The sequence below is a fragment of the Arvicola amphibius genome, chromosome 3 (genome assembly GCF_903992535.2).
Source record: "Arvicola amphibius chromosome 3, mArvAmp1.2, whole genome shotgun sequence".
Lineage (NCBI taxonomy): Eukaryota > Metazoa > Chordata > Mammalia > Rodentia > Cricetidae > Arvicola > Arvicola amphibius.
Window position 1 is genome coordinate 154,378,081 of NC_052049.1, and position 23,091 is coordinate 154,401,171.

The following is a 23,091-nucleotide window of genomic DNA, read 5'->3' on the forward strand; positions in this document are numbered from 1 at the left end:
TGAATGCCCTGCAATAAAACACTGAGATCCAAGAAAGCATAAATTAAATCTACATAACTGACTGTTTATTTGTAGCCACTAGGGAAGAAGAAATAGGTTTGATCAATACATGTTGAGCATTATACAAAGTTGTATGTATGATTAATCATATTATTGTAAAAAGAAGAAGAGGTATGAAATAGAAATTCAAACAACCCAAATAACTTACTCTTCAATCAAGAGAACAAATGGGAAATTAGAGCTCAAACTGCAAACAGAAGCACAGGGCAGCTGTCAGACCAGCCAATGCCCATCAGTGCAATTACAGGACTGTCCATAATGAGGCCCTGCAAAAGCGCTAGGTAGACAGGAAAGTCACACCTCTGCTCCGGGAAATACCTGACACTGTACTGTTATCTCTCGAGCATACTCAGTATACTCAATATAGTCGGCTACACTAATTAATTGCAGATGACCTTTCCCTAGAACTGATTAATTTTGCTTAGCTCATTTCTACTTACTCAGAATAATAATGAACCACACATTACTCATATAGAGGACTTACTTTACAAAATTTAATATCATCATTAGAATTAAGGCACTCCATATCTTCATTCTATGATTTATGGCCACAACGTAAGTTAAAAGAAAACCAATTTATTAGAAAAATCTAAAATGCTGTTCTCAAAATATCCATGGAATGGCAATGGACTTAAGATTCTATTTCTTACTTATTTTAGTTTTAATTCACTTATTGTATGTGTATGGGTGTTTTGCCTGTGAATTACAGCCATGCTTGATGCCCATGGAGGCCAAAAAATGGCACTGAATTCCCTTGGATTGGATGTTTGTTGGTGCTGGGGGGGGGGGGTCTCAAGAAGAGCAGTCAGGCTTTTAACTGCTGAGCCCTCATTCCAGCCTGATGTGGGAGGTCCTTCTGTATATGTGTTGATTTTATTGGTTAATGAATAAAGGAGCCACTTGGGCCTAGGCAGTGCAGAGTAGGTAGGGAAACTAAACTGAATGTTGGGAGAAAGTAGGTGGAGTCAGGAGACATCACGTAGCAACCGAAAAAGAAAGATGCCCGTGGGAACCTGTTGGAACCTTGTCAGTAGGCCACAACTTGCGATGATACACAGATTAATAGAGATGGGATAATTTAAGATATAAGAGGTAGCTAGCAATACACCTAAGTGATTGGCTAAGCAGTGTTTTAATTAATACAGTTCCTGTGTGATTATTTCAGGTCTGGGCAGCTGGGAACGAACAAGCTGTCTCCACCAACACCAGCTCCTCTACTTCTTATTTTAAAAATAAGGAATATGTGCTTTCAGAGTGGCTCTGTTTGCTCACTACTGCTATCCCAGTACCTGGTACAACATTTAGCACGCAGTAAACAGCTCATAAATAGTAGAAAACTAGATAGCTCCATGGGTACATGAAGTAAAATCATAATATATAAAGAACATACCACAGTATTTGTATTTCAAATTCTAAAAAAATAAAAAGGAAGAAAAAAAGAAAGTAATAAAGAAAGAAAGAAATGAAGGAAGGAAGAAAGGAAAGAAAGGAAAGAAAGGAAAGAAAGAAAGGAAAGAAAGAAAGAAAGAAAGAAAGAAAGAAAGAAAGAAAGAAAGAAAGAAAGAAGAGCTCCTGTCCCCATCCTCAGAAAGTCCCAGCGTTTTAATGGAGGCCCGGAGCACACTCCTCCCCTCCTCTCACTTCCCAGGTCATGACATGGAAATGCAAAGCTGAACAACCTTGTCCAGATGAGCCACCTCGACCGCTGCACAGAGCCAGAACCTGGGTCTGCACTCAGCACTGCGCTCTTCCCACCACACCGAAAATGAAGATGCGCTTTCAAGCGCACTGCTGAGACCTGCCTCTTTAGAATTTTGTGGACTATAAAATACAACTATTTGAAAATTATTTTTAAAGTAAATATATTTAAAATATCTTTTGCATATTCCATATACTCCATCTTTGAAAATGCTTCCCTGTCTGATTGCAAGGAGTCACAATTTCCCCTACACGCAATTGGTCAATACATTCATGCTCTTACAGAGAAGGTAACCACATACCGTTCCGTGCTGTTGTAATTTACAGTAATAGATATGCTATCATTGAGCACTGCGACCTTTTTAAGTTTGCGGCCACTTCTAAGTGTCCAAATAATTACGGTGTATATTTAATAGGCACTGTTTTATTTAATGTGCTGTCACAGCTGGAAGCACCTGTATGCACTACTGAACAAACACTCTCATAAATGCAGTCTCAACATGGGGAACCCAGCTGGCCTGCCTATACTTAGGGATGTTTTAATGTGCATTCTATAAAGATAGCAACTTTTTCATATAAATTACCTATAATCTGAGTGATTTATATAATTTAAAATACTGTATAATTTGAACAGTTTCAATTTTTTTGAAAAGGTGATTTTAAATAATATACATTGCCATTCACTTGACAGCACGTCTATGTTAAACTTTTATTCCCTAGGCTCCTCTCCCATCTAGTACTGTTACCTAATTATGAAGGCGTGCACCTCTAAAATTATAATCATATATTGAAATATTTTTAAGGTTTGAGATATTTATATCTTAGCTTAGTGCATGCCTTATTGGAAATATTTCAACATTAAAGAGTTAACAGGGCAAAAAATAAGCATGTACATTACCATGAACTTTGTATCTTAGCTAATCACTTCTCTACACGTGTGCTCAACTACACAGCAGAGACCATAACTTACTCTTCAGTATGCCATTCCAATCAAGCACTGACTTAGTGTCCTATTCCAACCCCATCTTAAGCTTTGAAAGGGACACGGGCTTTGAGAACCACGGACAGAGGTAGACTATTAGTGAAGTCAAATGTGAGATCAGCTAATGCTGACTAAGAGCAGGATGGCAAAGCACCGATTAGAACTCCAGAACTGTTTCCAAAACCACCTTGTTAATTCTTAAAATCCTCTTCAAATTTCCGGTTACAGTAAATATCAAGCCAGGAAAATGTCTCTGCAGGCAAGTACTTGCCACAGAAGCCTCAGCAGAGCTCAGAGCCCATAACCAAGGCTATGGAATGAATGAACCCACACTCGGATCACATGTACACACGCACATACAACCCTCAAAAATTATTATACTTTAAATTTTATTAACTCATAGCTCCTAAGTGTAAGCAGAGACTGCTTTTTCATTTCCTGGATGCCCAGACCCAAATAATCACACAGAAATGATATTAATTACAATACTGTTTGACCTATAGTTTGAGTATATTGCTAGCTTGCTCTTACATCTTAAGTTAATCCATTTCTATTAATCTGTGTATCACCACGAGGCTGTGGTCTACTGGTAAGGTTCAAAGTGTCCTTCTCCTTCAGCAGCTACATGGTGTCTCCCTGCCCCCAGCTACTCCATATAGCTCTGTTCAGATTTCCCACCTGGCTTGACTCTGTTAAGCCATTGGTCAAAACAGCTTTATTCATTAACCAATAAAAACAACACTTATACAGAGGACATCCCACTGCCCTTAAGGTCATAATGGTAAAAGGATTGATTTGACAAACTTCTTCTGCCTACCTTGAACTTGGTGGATCATTAAACACAGAAAACACAATTACAATAAAGAAGTTTGCTTAAAGAAATACATAAACATGTGGTTTCTTTGTGGTAAATTATAAGTCTGGTTCCACATAGCATTCATATAAAAATTTATTGACATCTTCTATACTAAAACTCCCTGTATCTACATCCTAAGAAAATAAATAAGATAAAAATAAACATTAATAATTTTAAAAAGGTAAAAAGAAATTATACACCCTATATGTTGAATACATATATGTTTATATATGTTTATATACATGATGATTTTATAAAGAATGAAACACTAAGAAATTAGACAGGAAAACAGTATCTAAATAGCTTTATAATAAAATTACTATACTGTAGAGAAGTCAGAGATATTAAGGAGGTGGCAATCACTGACAATGCTGATCACAGCGATTAGATTGATGGGACAGAAAAGAAAGCAAACTACCTCAGTGCAGTCACTGATAACTTACCTTGACAACCTCTTCTGGCCATGCATTGAGGACTGAAGCAATATGCCCTTTGTCATGGATACTAATAAAGAGGCCCCTGGTATGGAAAAAAAAGTTTTAATTTACTTCAAACCTGCCAAATGACCACGAACATTAATTAAAAAAAAAAACCTTAAATCTATTGATATAGTTCCATCTTTACTACACTACTGAAAAAGTACTTCCTAAAATAATGGCTAAAAATCTTGTAAAAAGGAAGCTGGGGGTGCAGCAGGATTGGCAGAGTGCCTGTCTGCCACACATGAAAAAGCCCTGGGCTTGATCTCCAACACTGCACAAAACTGGACATGGCACTGGAGGGGGAGGGGCCGTAAGAGACTAATGTATACCTGAAGCTCATTGGCCAGTCACCCTAGCCAAATTAGTGAGCTTTAGACTCAATGAAAGACCCTTTATAAAGGGCAAAGAGTAATTAAGGAGCATAACCACTACTGACCTCTTACCCAGCAAGTATGCACAGACATGTGTGCATAAGCATCCACACACCCACATAAATATACATACAGCACACTAACATGAAGAGATGGCTCAATAGTTAGAGTGTGCACTCTTCACGCAGGAGACCCACGTTCACTTCCCAGCGCTATTGTCAGGCACCTCCAGAGGAGATGATGCCCCCTTCTGGCCTCTGAAAGCACCTACATAAATTATATCCTTTCCTTGTTTTCTTACTGTCTCGTGAAGTTGCTGTAAATTGTAAGAAGCTCCTAATAAGTTTTGTGAATTTTTAGATCAGACTGATCCAATGAAATCATCAGAAAGAACATCAATGAAGAACTGGAAAATTAAAACGAGCTATTTGGACCTAAGTAAGAAATTTATATTAGGTTGTATAAGATGTTCTTGGCAATATACCATTAAATTAGATTTCTTTGGAGACTGTATGCTGGCCAAGATTTTCAAATAATAATGTTCTTGTGAAACAGAATTATTTAAAATAAAGAACAAAGGATGATACTAAAATTAACAGCAATTAAATGTCAAGATTTATTATGCACAGATCTGGGTTCAGTTACTGTGGAAGAGCCATTTGGCCACCCATGATCTATTGCACTATGTAGAGATTCATTCACAGCAAAAATGCTTCCTCTAGGAAGGAGCTCAGTAAGCCAACAGTCTATAATGTCCTACCAGAGTCAAGCATTTTAGGAGTTATTTGTAATCCTTCCTGGAATGTTCCCATGATTAGAAATCTACAGAGATATCCAAAAGGATTTCTGCACGTCAGTAACTCATACTGCTGGGTATACAATTGGAATAAGAAACATTAATCCTACACAGAGAGGGGGAAAGGGGAGAGAGAGAAGAGGGAGGGAAAGAGAGAATGTGGGAAGGAAGGAAGGATAATGAAGTTATATAAGGAAAGTTTAGATAAAAAATATGTTTATCTACATTTTAAAATGAATTCAATTGCAATGGGAAACTTTGTTGTTCTGGGGATTAAACCAGAGTCTTATGCATGCTATGCAAACTCCCTACCACTGAACTACATCCTAGCCTTAAACTCTTGCTATCTCTATTCTTACTGATCAGTTTGTTAAAAATCACTGAGTTCTGCTCAAAGATAAAGAGGCCAACTGTAGATACTCACATTTTGGTATTTAGTTCATGTCACAACAGAGGCAACTTTAAAATAAAGGTCATTTTTTTCATACACATAGTTTAAACTTTTTCCATAACCTCTAGCCCTGTATATATTTCACCCTCAACACAAATTTGGAAGACAAGAAAATATTCTCCATGTTATCGGCTGATATCCCCATGGAACTGCATATCAAAATGGAATTCACTTCATAAAATGCAACTTTCTATTGTAACAAGACTTATGTTTTCTTTGGGAAACAAGTTTTATATGCCTGTTCCTGAGCCAATAGAAGAGGCAGCAATTCTTCAATTTTCTATTATAAAGCCTTCTTGCATTTGCTATTTCTAGAAATAATAAAGTTATACTCCACTTCCCACAAAGTGTGAACATACATTAGTAAGCCTTGAAAATTAACTAAAGTTGAGGTGTACAACAGATCCTCAATTGATGGAGAAAGCAGAACAGAGCACCTAGACCTAAGAAGATGTGTTACATTTTTTTGAATTTGTTACAGCAGGGAGGCAGTACACACTTATTAAGAACACTACTCTGATGTAACAACTTCTTGACAAACTGGGCAGCCATAGAACCATTGCTCCCAGTCAGCCATGGCTTCACGAACAATATGTTACTGTGCACTGTGTGGCTAAGCGATGATGTTAACCACTGAACCAAAGGTTAGATGCACTAAGTTCATCTCTCTCTTTCTGCGTGCTAGGGACAGGCCCAAGGACCTTGACTACGCTATTAAGCCTTCGACCACTGAGCCACATCCTTAATACCGTGAATGCATTTTTTTCACTTATCACTTCAAACTTCAAATGGATTTAGCAGGACATAAACTCAATGTAACTGAGGATCATCTGTACTTTAAAAAGCTAAGTTTGGATAAAATGTAAAATCAGGAGATAAAACAGGATTAAGACGCAAAGCCAAAAGTACTGCAGTCATTGAGAGGCAGGACCAACTCTGTACAGTCCTACCCTCTCAGCCTTAGGTAGTTATCAGGAGTCATGGACATCAACACAGACTGTGGCTGCTTACGGCCATGAGTCCAGACATCACCATGGCCCTGGGTGGCAATCAAGCCACCACCTCAGCCGACTTCTCACTGCTTTCACCCCTTCAGCTCTGCCTCTGTCCACAGGATACGAACCATTCTGTCTCTCTCTACCATAGCACACCACACTTTTGCTCACCATAACAGTGTCTGACTACTCAGCACCACAGGGGCCAGGCAGGCCCGTGCTTTCTCCTCGGAGCCTAGAGTGGACCGCTGGGCCTGAGTGTGCGTCTCCTTGCTCACTCAGTCCATTATCACAAGTGTGCTTGTATAACATGTGACCATCCTGAGTTTGTATAATGCTACTCTGTGATGGGTCCAGAACTCACACACCTTCTGAAAAACATCACAGAAATGTGTGCTATTTATCACCCAATTTGTCGTTACCAAGAATATTAATTCTGATCACTTGATTAAGGTGAAATTATTTGAGTTGCTCTACCCCAGGATCATCCCTTTTTCTTTTGACAAATAACATGCATTTAGTCAAATAACTGTTCAAAATTGCAAATTTTTCTGTTTCTTTATCCAATTAGCAATTTATTCTTGTCCATATGGGCTCATAGCTTAGTATTTATTCAATAGGGTTGAAGCTGTTACAAATATAATATATCCAATGCCCAAATGTTCCCAGATATGTCTAATGGGAGTATTCAATTTGGCTTCTAGGTCCATTTCTTAGGGTGGAGGATGTTGTTGGGATGAGGTATTGCGATACAACTCAGACTGGTCTTAAGTTCATGGCTCTCTGCCATCAATCCCTAACTCTTTTATCTATTTCTGTTTCTATCACACCCTTTCTGAAAACCTCAAAATTCCTATCAATCCATCTGTTCTCTCTTTTCTTCAACTCCTTCTGCACAGTTATGTTTAACAAAAGTACTCACCCATGTATATCAGATACACCTAGACCCAAGTCTCAACTACAGCCAAAAGACTCACAACTTATCCGGCCTTCTTCAAGTCCCTCTTGGGTTCTTGGGCTCTCCATAAACTACTGTTTGCTCCGTCCCTCACTCTCACCCCGTGTCATCTCATTAGATTAACACACAGCCTGCACTTGACTACCCTATCCCCATAAATGTTCCTCAGGCTAAGCCCACTATTTCACTAGAGTATTAGCAAGCGCCCACGTCTCATCCTCTGGTGCCATTACCTCTGATGCTGTCCTACTTGCTACCCTTGGTCTTCCTCAGTCTCCTGTGCTCCTGCTCACCCTCAAATGTCTCAAGCTTCTGTCTCTCTAATGAACAGCTAAGGCCTCGGGGATCCATGCTTTCCTCAGCTCCTGGATTCACATTCAAAACCCTTTACCCAAGCCTCGGCTACTTCAGATGCTTCGCTCTGGCTTTATCTCCCCGTTTGGGTCCCATCCTTACTCTTGGCATTGGATAAACTGATTCAGCCTGAGAACCATGTAGTTTCTAACTATCAGTGATTTTTCAAGGATTCGCTTGAGCAGACTTCCAGTACCTCTAGCTCCTCTTCCCTGCCGGATCAGCTCCCAGTTGCTCACCACAGGAGAGCAAGTGTCAGCTCCTCTTCCAAACATTTTCTGACTCACATTCTCAAGCTGCCTTTGGAATTCCAATAAGAAACTCGTTGTTTCTCTACTATAATACTTACATATTCTCACAAAAACATTCACTTCCTAGCATTGTTCCAACTAGATTACAACACTCTACAAGTCAGTAATTCTATATTTCTTATAAAAATTAAAGAAGGAAATGGAATAATGGAGAGAATCAAGGAGATGAGGTTGGAGAGGTGGCTTAAGAGTCCATATCATGTGCCGCTCTTACAAAGGCCAAGTTGCTTCCTAACACCACACTGAGGGGCTAATAACTGCCTTTCACTCCTCCTCCTAGGAACTGGATACTCTTCTGGCCTCTGCAGATAATGCTCTCTTTTGCACATACTCCCATACAACACACAAACATACACATAACTGAAAATGAAATTTAATCTTAAAGGAAAAGAGAAAGGAGGCTAGACTTACTAGTGAGTGAAGTATGACAAAAAAAAATGACAGAGAACATTCCAGGAGAAATGTGATCCATTGGTATAATTCTGGAACATATTCTAAAAATGAGAGGTCTCAGTGGGCTAGATATTTTTAAGGCAAATCCCCAGAAAAGAATAGCAAGAACTATAATCAATGCTTCTTCTAGGACTAGGGACCATGCAATGGGTAATTTGAGATCTCAATGCTGCCACTGTGGTGACAGGTCCCAGTGGTAGCCAGGAGAAACAGTGAGAAACCAGAGAACAGAGCTACACACTGGGAGAGAATTACAATATCACATATCAGCTTTGGGAGAAAGGTAACTAAATTAGTCTAAGTACTTTAGACTTCAGGCTTAGAAATAAAAGAGAGGTTGAAAAGGGTTTGTTGGAAGGTGCTTGGTAAAATAATTTTTATCTAAGGATGTTAGAGGAAGGCGGATTTCCTATTGCTTCCATTACTTATTTCTAAAGCCAATTCTGTTTTTAAATAGTAGCAGCTTGCTAATGCCAGTGTTTCGTTTCCTTTGCTGCCGTGGATTGTCTTCTTTTGTTCTGTTCACGATGAGGTCTTCTTATGTCACTGGGCTCACACGGGAATCTCCTACCTCTCAAGGGCTGAGATTAGAGATAGGCACCACTGTTCCTGGACAAAGTGATTTTTAACAAAATGGTTTGTTATTCTATAGGTGTCTTAGTTACTTTTCTATTCCTATAAAGCGACACCAAGACCAAGGCAAATCATAAAAGAAAGCATTTAATTGGAGGGTTGCTTACAATTTAAGAGGGTTAGTTCATTATCATCATAGTGGGAAACATGGCAGCAGGTAGGCAGGCAAGGTGCTTGAATAGTAGCTGGGAGCTCACATCTGACCCACAAGTTCTCAGGCACTGAGGAAGAGACTGGGCCTGGCATAGGCTTTTGAAACCTCAAGGTGTACCCCAGTGACACACCTCCTCCAGCAAAGCCACACCTCCTCCAGCAAAGCCACACCTCCTCCAGCAAAGCCAACCTCCTCCAGAAAAGCCACACTCCTCCAGCAAAGCCGCAACTCCTAATCCTTCCCAAACAGTTCTACTAGTTAGGAACCAAGCAAACATATGAGCCTACAGAGCTGTGGTGATTTGAAAGACAACAGCCCCCTAAGGATGTGGCACTATTAGGAGGTGTGGCCTTGTTGGAGGAAGTGTGTCATTGTGAAGGTGGGTTCTGAGGTCTTGTATATGCTCAAGATACCACCTAGTGTCTCAGATCACTTCCTGCTGCTTTTGGTTCAAGGTGTAAGGATTCTCAGCTCCAGCATCATGTCTGCCTGCATGCTGCCTTGCTTCTTGCAATGACAATAATGAACTAAACCTCTGAACTGTAAGCCAGCTCCAATTAAATGTTTTCCTTTATAAGAGTTGCCATTGTCATGGTATCTCTTCACAGCATTAAAAACCCAAAGCCAGGCCATTCTCATTCAAACTACCACAAAGGCCATACCAACCAGTCTAAATTATAGACAACATGTATTCTTTACAGAGATGGTGTTTGGTCATTTTATAGTAAGTTCCCTATTTGCTATTATTCAAGATAAACATACATACATACATACATACATACATACATACATACATACATACGTGCCTTATATTTAGTAACCTCTAACTTTTAGGAACAAAATATCTCCAATGACAAATGGCTGACTAAAGATAAATGATTAAAGATAATATCCTGAGAAAGGAGGTTCTTAAGGCCAGCCTGAGCTCCATGAAGAACTTCTGCCTCACCAAACACTTTTGTCACAGTATGTGGAGAAATCAAGTTGATACTAACTCCCTGCCAGCTATCTTTCATACTACTGGAAAGTGCTATGAAGGGTGTAGGAAAAAATAATAAATAGTAAGTAATACAAAATAACAAATAGTTTAACTAGCTGTGAACCCTGTGGGTTACAATGAAGATCAACATAAATGTTATAGAAGTAGCCAACCACTTTCTGATAAGATTTAAGGCCCATTCTACAAGAGGGAACACATTGCTGGTACAGTAAGTCTGGCCAAGAACTTAGAGTTGGGAAACTCACAGACCCCAGGGATGAACCTACTACTATTATTCTATTAAATGGACAGAGTGTCAAGCGCCCTCTAAGCCCCCAGTGTTGTGTCTTGTAAGTGGACCATGCTCCAGTAGACAGACCCACATCCATGAGTATTTGAACAATACAAATCGGACTCAGACTCAGGAGAGTCTAAAAAAAAAAAAAGGAAGACACAAAGTTGGGAGGGGTAAGGGTGGATCTAGGAGGACTTAGGGGGAGAAGTGGCAAGTGAATATGGACAAAATATGTCACATGCATGTATGAAAATTTCCAGCATTTAATAAAAACACTGCATTTAAAATTTTTTTTTAAAAATTCTTTTTTAAATTTAAAAAGACCATCCATCTCAAAGACCAAAAAACAAGAGTTGAGATGTAGCTCATAGTATAATCTCTGCCTGGCATACATGAGACTGGATTTGATCCCCAGAAAACCCCAAATAAATTAATTCATAAAAATAAAAGACATACAGAAAAGTAATAGTACTTTTTAAATGATTATATGGTTACTTCAACTGTATAAAAATCGGGGTGGGTACTAAGGACCGTGCCTAGTGCTCCCCTACCAGGCGAGCCCTCTGCCACTGTGACTCTACTAGACTTCCAGCCCCTTCCTAGTTTTTATTTTCAGACAGAGTATCATTAGGTGGCTCAGGCTGGCCTTGAGCTTACGCTGTAGTCCAGGCAGACCTTGAATTGTGACCACCACCTATCCCCAGACTCTCAAGTAGGTGAGATTACAGTCCTGCAAGACCAGGCGTAGCTAGAACCACTCTTAAAAAAAAAAATCAATCAAGAAAAAAAAACTTACATAAAATATAAGTAACTCATGCTTGCACTTGGAAAGCATTCTAGCTGTTAAAGCAGATAAATTAGGAGATGTGTTTATGTTCTCTATAACACTGTCAGGTAAGGCAGCCGTTAACATATCCATGTCTTCCACAGTTGGGTCTACTTCTGTTCTCGCACACGATATGGTGAGAAAAAAGACACAATAGATTCTGTGTTTTAACTCTGCAGATGAAAAACAGTCAACCTTACCACTTTGTATTCAATCCATTAGATAACATTTTGTTGCCTCTGAACTCCTTTTTGGTACTGGCAGTTGCCAAAACACGAGAAATTTCTAGCAAGACATATTGAAATGTGGGCTGGAGAGGCAGCTAGTGGGTAAGTGCACTTGCTGTTCTTGCAGAGGTTCAGTTCCCAGCGCCCGCCTAGTGGCTTTCAGGAGTCTATAACTCCAGCTCTAGGCAATCTGATCTCCACAGTATATACACTGTACACTTTACATACATGAAGACAAAATACCCAATACATATAAAATTCATCCATTAAAAAGCACATACTAAAAATTTTCAAGTATGACAGTATAGTAAAAAAATAAATAAAAATGCCCACAGCTATGGAGCATTAGTTAAAAATGAGACAAGAAAAAAATGGAGAAATAGCCACATATGGTAGACACCTATACAAAATCAAGTGTATAAGCACCAAATACTTGTAAAGCTCCCATCCTTTTCTTTCTGTTTGAGTACTCAAATCCTACCAAAATACCATAGTTACTTGGTCCCATTTTGAGGTGGAGAGCTTAGCCTTCTTCCCAAAAATTACAAATAATAAGAAAATACAGAAGTAAAAAGTAACTCCAGCTTTCAAAGGAAAGTACATACATCTTATCTAACATTTATTGGCAATGCAAAAATCAAACAACAATCTTTGAGTTACTTGATGGCTGTGGAATGCAAGTCCTATGGAAGGGCCAATATAAACTGTGAGCTGGGGACAAGACAGGAAATGACAGAGACGCTCATGATGGAAGTGTGGCGGTCTCCATCACAGCTCTGCCAGGCTCTACAGATAAGACAGGGCGGGAGTAGGGCTGCAGTGGAATTCAGTTACACTTGAGCTGGAGCTCTTTTACTAGTTCTTCAGGGTTTGCCCCAGTGTCCACACGAAACCTAACCACCCTGGCTGGTGATTCTAAGCTCCAAATCTTCAGGGAATCACTGAAAATAACGTAGCATCTTCCATTAGTCATGCACCCCTGCTGCAGCCTGCCTAAATTTACTCTACATGTATTCTCACTCCAAGGACAAACGGTCTCCTCAGAGAGCAAGTGCGTCATGGCTGAAACTGTGTCTTCAGGGTCCTTTCACATTACAGAATGACATACACAACAGTGGTAACTCTGGGCCTTTGCTTAAAAATTTCCATTTGCTGATCTTTGCTTTGTGACTGTGTTCCTCAGTTATCTAAACCCAACACTAAATGATCAAACCATTCCATCAGTAAATGTAGCTTCCCTGTCGAGGGTTTTAGACGTGACAGAAATCCATGTACATTATGGAGACATGATAGAAGTCCATGATAACTATGGAGACAGGCCCTTATTAACCTAAATGGAAAAGCCTTGGTTTGATTTGAGTTTTGTTTGGTTTTTGTTTTTGTATTTTCCTTTTTAGAGAAAAAAACTAATCTATAGAAAAAAGGGGGTTGGGAGTCCAGAAATATATAAATATAAATTGCATGCAGACTTGATGACCTTTGATGAGGGCCACTTTTTCAAAGGATATTTGAAAGTCACTGCTACTGCTGACTGACCATTCCAATCCATAAGCAACTACTACCTTCGCTCAGGTTTAGGTTTAGGTCAAAAGTTCACGTCTATACCAGCACTAGGAATCTACCTGTAGTTTTCTGGTTTTGTTCTTATTTTAGTATAACTAAAGTGAGGAGCCCACCATACCACAATAGTTACTCCAAACCCGCCTCACAGAGAAGAACTTCATCAACAATAGTTACTCCAGACCCGCCTCACAGAGAAGAACCTTATCAAACTCAGTGGCCACAGAACAAAACCAAGACATTAACGTGGGAAAGAGAGAGAGTTGTGAGGGACTGGAGTGGGGAGGGATTGGGAGGGAGACAAGAGAGGGCGAGATGACAACAATCAGAATGTCCTGTTTGTGTGTGTCAAATTGTCAAACAGAAAATATCAGAACTTTGAAAGTGGACTCCATGCCTCCTACATGAGTCCAGGTAGTGCCTCTAACTGTCCTGACATGGCAGGAGCAACTGTATTATCTTAGAAGTACTAAATGCATACTGCATACTACCTTTCTGATCTAGAAACACCTGCTGGTTTACTACCTTCGTGGGGATGCTTTCTATGACTGTGCGTGTGTGTGTGTGTGTGTGAGAGAGAGAGGGGGGGGAAGAGAGAGATGTAAGTGTGTGTGAGGGGGGGAAGAAGGAGGGAAAGAGGCAGAAGTGTGTGGGGAAGGAGAGAAAAGAGAGTGTGTGTCTAAGAGGGAGACAGGGAGAGAGGGCAGGAGGGTGAGAGAGGATGAAGTGAGGGAGGGAAGGAGAGAGAGGTAAGAGTGTGTGTGTATGTGCGTGTCTGCATGTGCATGTGTGTGTAGGCACACTCGTGGTTGGTGGAGCTGCCAGCATATAGCATACATGTGGAGGTCAGAGGACCTTCAGTGGGTCAGTGGGTCCTCATCTTTCCACTTTGCTCAAGATAAGGTGCCTTTGCTGTTGCTTAAGCCAGGCTAGCCCCCACAAGAACCTCTGGCAATTCTTCTGCCTTGGCCTCCCATCTCCCCATCTCCCCATAGGGGCACATTCGGATTACATATACTAGTGAGTGTGGCTTTTACCTGGGTTCTGGGGTCCAAACTGTCAGGCTCGTGTGGCAAGAGCTTTTACCTGCAGAGCCATCTCCCCAGCCCAAGAATGAAGTTTGTAAACTATAATTTGTATTGGCATAGTTTTTAAAAGTCTTCCGGTCCTAGAAATCTAATTTAATTCTAGCTGATAGTTTATGATTTTCATATTTTCTTATATTTTATCATCACAAGTAATTATGCTCCAGTTATAACTACCATTGTCACAGTGTTAAGCTAAGATTTAATACTTAAAAAAACAAATCCTGTTTAATAAAAAGAATTTTTGGGAACTGTAGGTCCATCTGAACTTCAGGTAAACAATTTTCTAAGTTCTGTAACACACCTCCCATGCAAAGGCAGCTTCAAGAGGAATTCTTTTTCAGTTTGGCTTTTTTTTTTTTTTTTTTTTTTTTTTTTTGTTTTGGTTTGGTTTGATTTGATTTGGTTTGGTTTTTAGTTTTTTGAGACAGGGTTTCTCTGTAGCTTTGGAGCCTATCCTGAAACTAGTTCTTGTAGACTAGGCTGGCCTTGAACTCACAGAAATCTGCCTTTCTCTGCCTCAGGTTAGGGATGTTGGGTCGGGAAGCTGTAGGCCACTGTGTGCCATGTAAGAGGAGTGACCTAATAGTTGGAACCGTGAGGAGTGACCATAGGAAGGGGTGCAGTAGAGACGCTGACTTGGAAGCTCTCGGTTTCAAGTTAGTAAGAGAATGTATAGAAGAGAAACCATGACCCTGAATAAACCTGCAGAACATTTCAGTGGGTGGAGTGGCTCACCAGACTTGTTTGTACGGATTATAAAAGAAATATATTTTATTGACAAGGGACATATGTTAGATTTAGCTCATGGAAAGAAAATGTTGAGCTAATGAATCCTAAGGAACATGGAGAAGAATATATGAGATGCAGAGGATAAGGCTACAGTATTTACCTTCTTATGCCCACAGAACGGTGAGCCAAAACACAGCTGGTGCTGAACTCCTCGCAGCAGAAGGTTCAGAAGGTTCAGAAGGTGGCTACAGTGCTTCACACCCATGGGAATGACATTTTAATTTAAAAATAGGTGCACAGAAGTGAAGTAGAAAAGATTTAGTGTCAGGATAACACATGGTCTAGCTTCCTCTTCCTTGGTAGGGGTAGGTGGGGAGAAAAGATTGGTTCAGGATGGCATACGTGGTGAACAAAGGTAAGATCACAAAGGAAGGACTTCAGTTACAAATCAAATGAACTGCACTAAGCCTCAAGCTCACCAGCAGAGCCTCTTATCTGCAGCTGACTACTGGGATACAACACACCAGTGTTACACATTCCTGTCACCTCAGCTACTTAGTGGCCACTACAATAGAACTAAAGACTGACAACGAATTGCCACTGTTGGCAACTATGTGGGTTTGTTGGCTTACCTGATTTCCTCCAGAGCCTAAGCGGATTAAGTCCATTCAAAGCCATTAGGTAACCATTAGGTAAGGAAAGCAGAGTCAGTGCTGCAAACCTTACTGGTCTTTCCACTCCACCACAGCCTCTGTCCATAGAGGCCTAGTAATCGTGTCAAACCTTACTTAGAGGCTATTGTCCCCTTTCAAACAGCTTAGTAGGTTCCAAATGGGCAGAATTACAAAGAAACTGTATCACAACCTGGCCTTTGCCATCCTGCCCCAAGATAGAACTTTTGACTATAAAATTTGCTTGGCCTCAGACCCTTTTTTTTCTCTTTTGGCTTTTTTTTTTTTTTTGTATTTTACAAATTATCCCTATCCTGCATGAATAAACTAAAATATCATCTCAGAGACACAGCTCTAGCTGCATGATAAACGGGATGTTACTGTCACTATCCTGTTCATTCCCTTTATAATAAATACATTCTGCATTCATGTCCCTCTTTGTTCACGTGATATTATACATCAATTCTTGTCCACAAGGACAAGACATACATCTTTACATACCTAATGCTTAGTAAAGTACAGGACACACTCACAGGATTTCTGGTACAGGAAAGCAGAGGAGAGATAATGGACACGGACCCACACAAAGTTAGTCTGCCGAAACTGAGTATTAGATAATGGTCTATCACAGTTCATAAAACTGAGTTTAAATACTAAATTACTATCATTAAAAGTTATAAACTTTAGAAAATAAGACAGGGATGGAGAGATGGCTTGGTGGGTAAAGGTTTTCTCACTGCCAAGCCTGAAAACCTGGGTTCCAGCCCAGATCCATGTGTGAAAGGAGAACCAACTCATACGCGTTATCCTCTAATGCCCATGTACACAGTGCCACATGTGGGCATGTGCATGCCCCACACAAGCGCACACACATACACACACATAGACACACACACACCATACAATAAATAAAAGTAAAGGAAACCATAGTAGAGCAATATTCTCATGAAATGCCTATTAGAATTATGCTCTTTGGGGAAGCAACATGTGATAAACACTCTAAAAACTATTTCATAGGATAATGTTTATTAACAAATATATCATTTTAACTTTTGAAAACAAGCAGTTAAGGAAATGTCCAAGAAGCTTCTCTGAAGAACTCAGACCCAAGGTAGAACACAGCCCAAAATGAGTAGGCCCAACATTGTTTGAGGAGGATATGATAGCTACTTTCATGTGTCAACACCATTCTAGATGTTTCTACAAAGGTCGTTTGCTTGTTTGTTTGTTTGTGAGACAGGGTTTCTCAGCATAGCTCTAGCTATCCTAGAACAACTCACTACATAGACCAGGCTGGCCTTGAACTCACAGATATCCGCCTGCTGGGATTAGAAGTATGCATACCACATCCAGCTACAAAGACCATTTTAAAGTAAGATTCACGTTACTCAGCTGGCTTTAATTCATAATGCTGGTCATTCCAAGGGGGTTGACAGTCCTGCTAGAAAAGAACAACTGCCCCTGAAGATGGGGAACTTGTGCCACAGGACAAGTTCAGGCTTCACTCCGCTGTGGGACCCACCCTTCCCTGGCTCTTCAGCCGGGGCACAAGCACTCTGGTGCAGCCACTGCCTCACAGGGCCAGTTTCCTCAGTAAGTCTCTCCTTCTAGCCTGTTTTCATTCTCTCCCAATCACATTTCCCACCCCACCACCTCTTTTTTTTTCTCCCCCTTTTCCCGACCCCTTCTCTCTGAAGTCTGGCCCTTAACACCTTGGTGATACTTTTCTAGTAATGATTATTTTCAATTTATAATATAACATTTTAAAAATAAAATAAAAAATAACTATATATTACTATTTCTACATAAATATTTTCAAATAACTATGGACTCAAAGTATATATAAAATGATTTTACAACTGCTCTGATGAACTCCAGCATAGCTCCCATGGTTTAAACACAGAATCCTATGGTTAAACTGACCTCATCATATATAAGCATACATCTGACAAATGTCAATAAAATTAACTTCTTTGAATAAAGGTTGTGTGTTTATACCCATATTTTAAGCTTTTAAAACAAATTACCTCATTTTAAGAGCAAATGCTTTAATTCACATAACTATACTATTTTAAATATATAAAATATGGTACATTTCAAATTATTGTACACACCATTTATTTATCTGCCAATTATATTTAAGACTGAGTTACACAGTTAAAAGGCAAACTTCTTTAGTTAAAAAGAGAACATTTAGTAACTCATAAATTAAATAGATAATTACATAATTTGGAACCTTGTCAATAATCCTAAACTTTACTAATATGATATAAAATATTAATGAAATATAGAATAAAACAGTATTGAACTAAAATTGTTGAGTTCACTTATGCTATTGTTTCTAAACATTCACAATCATATTTTGAAAGATATACCACCTCTCTGAAAATATTAAATACAGATTATTTTTGTCATGTGTCTGGATTGAGAAACACAGATGGGCAGAAGTAAGAAAGCTGGGCAGAGATGATTACAGCCAGGGGGTGGACCCTGCTCTGTCCTTCTCACTGCTGACTCGGGTGCAGGGTCGCGGCACAGGGAGGGCACTGCCTCAGAAAATGCTTCCTGATGCTTCTGCAGCTTGGTAACTACAACCTAATAGGGAGAACACATAGCAGGAGTAAAAGCATGCTAAGACTAATGGTCCCAAAAGAGCACACAAAACTCAGACTTAAAGAGTGTAATTTATATACACCAAGTGAGAAAATACCAACATTTGGCTCTAGTCATCCAAGCATTATAGCCAGAACACAACTAAATAAAATTACACACTTGTTGTGGCCACATGTTGTTAGGAGGAGAGAGTGAGAATTTTAATGAATCCAGTCATTAAATGATTGTGAATTCCTCTTGTTTGAAAGTATACAATTCTTTATAAATCTCAAATTAGCAAAGTCATTGAAACTGTTAGGTGACTTCATGAGAGGTTCCAAATCCCTGAAAGTACTAATTTGTGAGCTACCTTTAAAAACATGCACAGAACAGTTCAACTGAAAGTGGCCCAAGGACATCTGCGAAAACAGTCCCTTACTCTTTTGACATAGAAAAACCCCACAAAATCACGCAAATCAAGAGGTGCAGGTCTTTGCATTCATTTTAAGAGCATGTGTGAAAATGCCTAGGCCATCGGGGTATGCAATTTCAAAAGCTGACTACAAGGTATCTGAAGGATGTCACTTTAAAGAGACCACGAGTGTGGATCTAATGTACATGAAAAATAGAAAAAAATAAGATCTCCTGAGTAAATTGGGAACATGGGAACCATGGGAGATGATAGAAGGGGAGGGGAGAGGAATGGAGGAGCGGAGAAAAACATATAGCTCAATAAAAACAATTTAAAAGCCGGGAGGTGGTGGCGCACGCCTTTAATCCCAGCACTCGGGAGGCAGAGGCAGGCGGATCTCTAAGTTCGAGGCCAGCCTGGTCTACAAGAGCTAGTTCCAGGACAGGCTCTAGAAACTACAGGGAAACCCTGTCTCGAAAAAACAAACAAACAAACAAACAAAAAAAAAAAACAATTTAAAAAATCCCCACTAAGTAACAAGACACTGGGTAACACCCACTGAGTCAGCAAAATGGAAATGACATGGCAGAGCTAGATGCAGGCGACAAAGTGGACCCAGAGCTGGCGGTTTGCAACCAAGTGCAAATACTTCACCTAGTGATTGGCAGCATCAAATGAAAGAAGAGGTCCATGTGTGCTGTTCAGTGTATAGTGGAAGAGTCACTGTGTCCCCAGGCCAGACAGTGGGGCCAGAAAAAACAGAGAGCTGAACTCTGGCTGCACATGCAGAGAATAATGGTGAGCTACGGGTGTAGATGCCACTGACCATTACAGGTGAACAAGTCACACAATGTGCACCACTGAACTTCCGGAGCTCATGGGCGGATTGACTGCTCCCCTGCCACATGGACATGACTCTCATGTGGGTAACAAACTGTTCCTAAGCCAGAAGAGGAGGCTGTACAGAAGAAAAGGACAGACCAGAAGGAACCGAAAAAACAAAACCTTATGGCACGAAAATAAATTCAACATAAATGAAAACAACAAAGTGACCTTAGAATTCAAAGGTTCCCACGGCTAGACTCCCATTTAGAGCGCCTACCACCAATGCTTAGCCAAACCACTCAACTACTCCCAATTTTGAAGGTAAAAGTGTATTCCAATGCCAGTTAGAAAGCTCTGTAAAGTACTGATCTCTGCAGGGATTTCCATTCAGCAACTGCAGTTCACCCTATGACTATCCTATGGAGATGTATGCTGCCTTCCACACGAAACACTTGACTCACGCCTGTAGGCTTGCATCTCTACATCCTCCAGTTTGCTCTCAGGTGACCAGGTTCAAAAGCTGTTACTACTGTAGTCACCTTCTCTGGACACAGACCAATCTGCCAGGGACCCATCAAAAACATGGTTATCTAATAAACATAATATTCCAAGCATGAGAATATTTAATATAAAATGATCTAAGAGTAAATGTCTCTTTTCATTTTATTTTTACTAATGCAGACTAAGGTTTAGAATTCTCATTTAAAATATATGCATTCCAGTAGATGGGAGAGTAACTATATGTGTTTCTGAATTCTCCATATGTTGCATGTAAACTTAAACCAAAACACCTGGAAGCACCACACAGGCTGTAGCAAAATTATCTTTGGATCAGAAACTCGAGTTTCCACTCAAGCTTTCCACATATCAAGTCTCTAGATGGGCGGGAGGCTCAATGAGCTGTTACTCTATATTTCTAAAGGCTTTTTACAGTAGCAGGTGAGTCTCACTGCCTTGCCAAAGAGATTTATATGTCTATGCATAAATTTGGCCAACCCTTAGATCCTGATGTAAAGAACTGATGCTTGACTCATGTCTGCATTTTTTCCATTCTCCACATTTTTCCTAATTAAGGCAATGCTTAAGAAAGAAAATACTTTGGAACTCAAAACTCCTCTGGGCACACACTGAATTCCTAGTTTTTATGATTACAAGAGACTCGACCTCACTCCTATTGAGGACAAATCACTCATATATTTCATAAATGCAGCATTTGTCCTACTCAGGGAAAAGAAGAATTGAACTTCTACTTCAGAGATCATCAACACCTGCATCTCCAGTGCCAATGGCAATCAGCTTTTTCTAAATAGTTGCCAAAAGATCCACTGAAGTAACAGTTAAAAACTACCTAGTTCAGACATTCTCATTTGCTTCATAGCTTTGAAGAACATCCACCGTGATTTCTCTTTCTTAAAACCTTAAAAACGAAAAATGCAAATTCTGAGCTTATTTTAAAGGTGATGAAACAAATTAACGGGAGTGCTAACTGCAGAACCTGTACAAATAAAAAGCAAAGGTGTTACTACAATGCCAAAGTTTATTAATATCTAACAATAAACCACTCTTCTGAAAGAATTAAAAATGTAATCAGTGAGCCGGGCGGTGGTGGCGCACGCCTTTAATCCCAGCACTCGGGAGGCAGAGGCAGACGGATCTCTGTGAGTTCGAGGCCAGCCTGGTCTACTAGAGCTAGTTCCAGGACAGGCTCTAGAAACTACAGGGAAACCCTGTCTCGAAAAAACAAAAAAAAAAAAATGTAATCAGTGATTTGATGTTTAAAAGACTTTCTAAAGTTTACAGACTAAGTGAAAGGTATAAAGTTATTGTACTTCCTAATATGGTAACTTTTTTTTTGAGGCAGGCTCTCACCATGTCATTCTTGCTGTCCTAGAACTCACTGTGTAGACCAGGTTGTCTCCAGACTCAGAGATCCAGCTGCCTTTGTCTCCTGACTGCTGGGATTAAAGGTGTGCCACCACAACCAGTTTGTGCCTGACAATTCTAATGTGGCTGAATTCAAGAGAACCAAATCCAACCTTGGTTCACCTGGGCAGCTGTTAGCCAGCAACACCTGAATCCAGAAGGACCCCTCCCATAAACACCCATCTGGCCCATTTTCTAAAAGCCAGCTCCACCTGCCTCTGACAGGCAACGCAGGCCCTCTGGGTCCTGGCTTGCCTGGGGTTTGCATTTTGATGTAGAATAGAGCTGAACCACTGAAGTGGCTGCGAGACACTGAGGTCCACGTGCTCCCTAAACTTAGCTGCGTACATCTCGATCCCGGTGTTGTGGCATGAAGAGGCAGGGCATTTCAGAAGAGATCAGCCAAGGGAGCCCCTAAGACCAGGACAGCACTTGTATGTGTCTATACAAACAGATTCTCAGAGGGCTTAGTAACATGAAGATAAAACAAGCAACCAGACAGTGTTCTAGTGCTCAGAGACAATCCCTTCCAGAACCCAACCATGCTGGCCCTGATCATAGGATCCCAGACTCCATGAGTAAGAGAAATAAGCCTCTTTTATGAAAAGATCACTCTGTTTATGGTAGTTGGATACAGCATCTGATTTGACTAGGGCAATATCACAGAGTCTTTTGCAAATGTACATGACTACGGTAAGGCTGGGGAATACTGCTCTGCATCCCATCGGATGGCAAGCATCCTGAGGGTATTATAATGCTTATGCAACAATAACCACGACTGAGGATTCTTCAGATATATCATTTGTATTATGTCCAATCCCACCCTCCAAAAACTCACAAAATAGATATTATTCTAAGGAACAGGCCAAGAATTCTATTTAAATGAACTACAGCTTTCTTCAACTAATTTGAGCGCTGAATGTTGTTTGCACCTTGATTCTGCGTGAACCAACAGTAGTCTGGGCATCTTGGAAAAGGCTTGGTTTGCTTTTTAAACTGTTTTCAGTAAACTGTATTAGCTCCACCTGTTTGCCAAAATCAGATCAGTGTCTTGCCACCTAAAGATGAGAAGTGAAAAAAGTATGCATTCAAGCTGTCTACACTCAGTCAAAATTCTTTGTTCTCGTAGACTGACTCATTGGAATTGCATTTCCTTCAGGATCAATTATTTATGAGGATTTGTCTGTTAAAATAATATGCTTAAACAGCAGGGGAAAATGATGGATCATCATTACTTAACATGTTTCTCTAAGAGTGCACAAACGGGATACTCCTGAATTACTGTTTCAATGAGATAGATAGCACCAGCCAGGCACTGGCCCTGCTCAGCAGGACTGCAAGAATAAGCTGTACTAATGACTTTTTGGGTCCAGTGTAGTGGTGCACGCCTACAATTCCAGCTCCACTGCT

The 23,091-nt window shown here is 40.2% G+C and overlaps 1 protein-coding gene across 1 annotated transcript in view; it reads right to left on the reverse strand.

The window, feature by feature from the left end:
- The window catches only part of Me1 (malic enzyme 1), a 138,980-nt gene that overhangs the window by 75,235 nt on the left and 40,654 nt on the right, over window positions 1-23,091 (reverse strand). Inside the window, exon 5 of the mRNA XM_042054733.1 lies at window positions 4,040-4,115. Within this exon, the coding sequence (XP_041910667.1) occupies window positions 4,040-4,115 (76 nt within the window). The remainder of the gene's footprint in view (window positions 1-4,039; window positions 4,116-23,091) is intronic.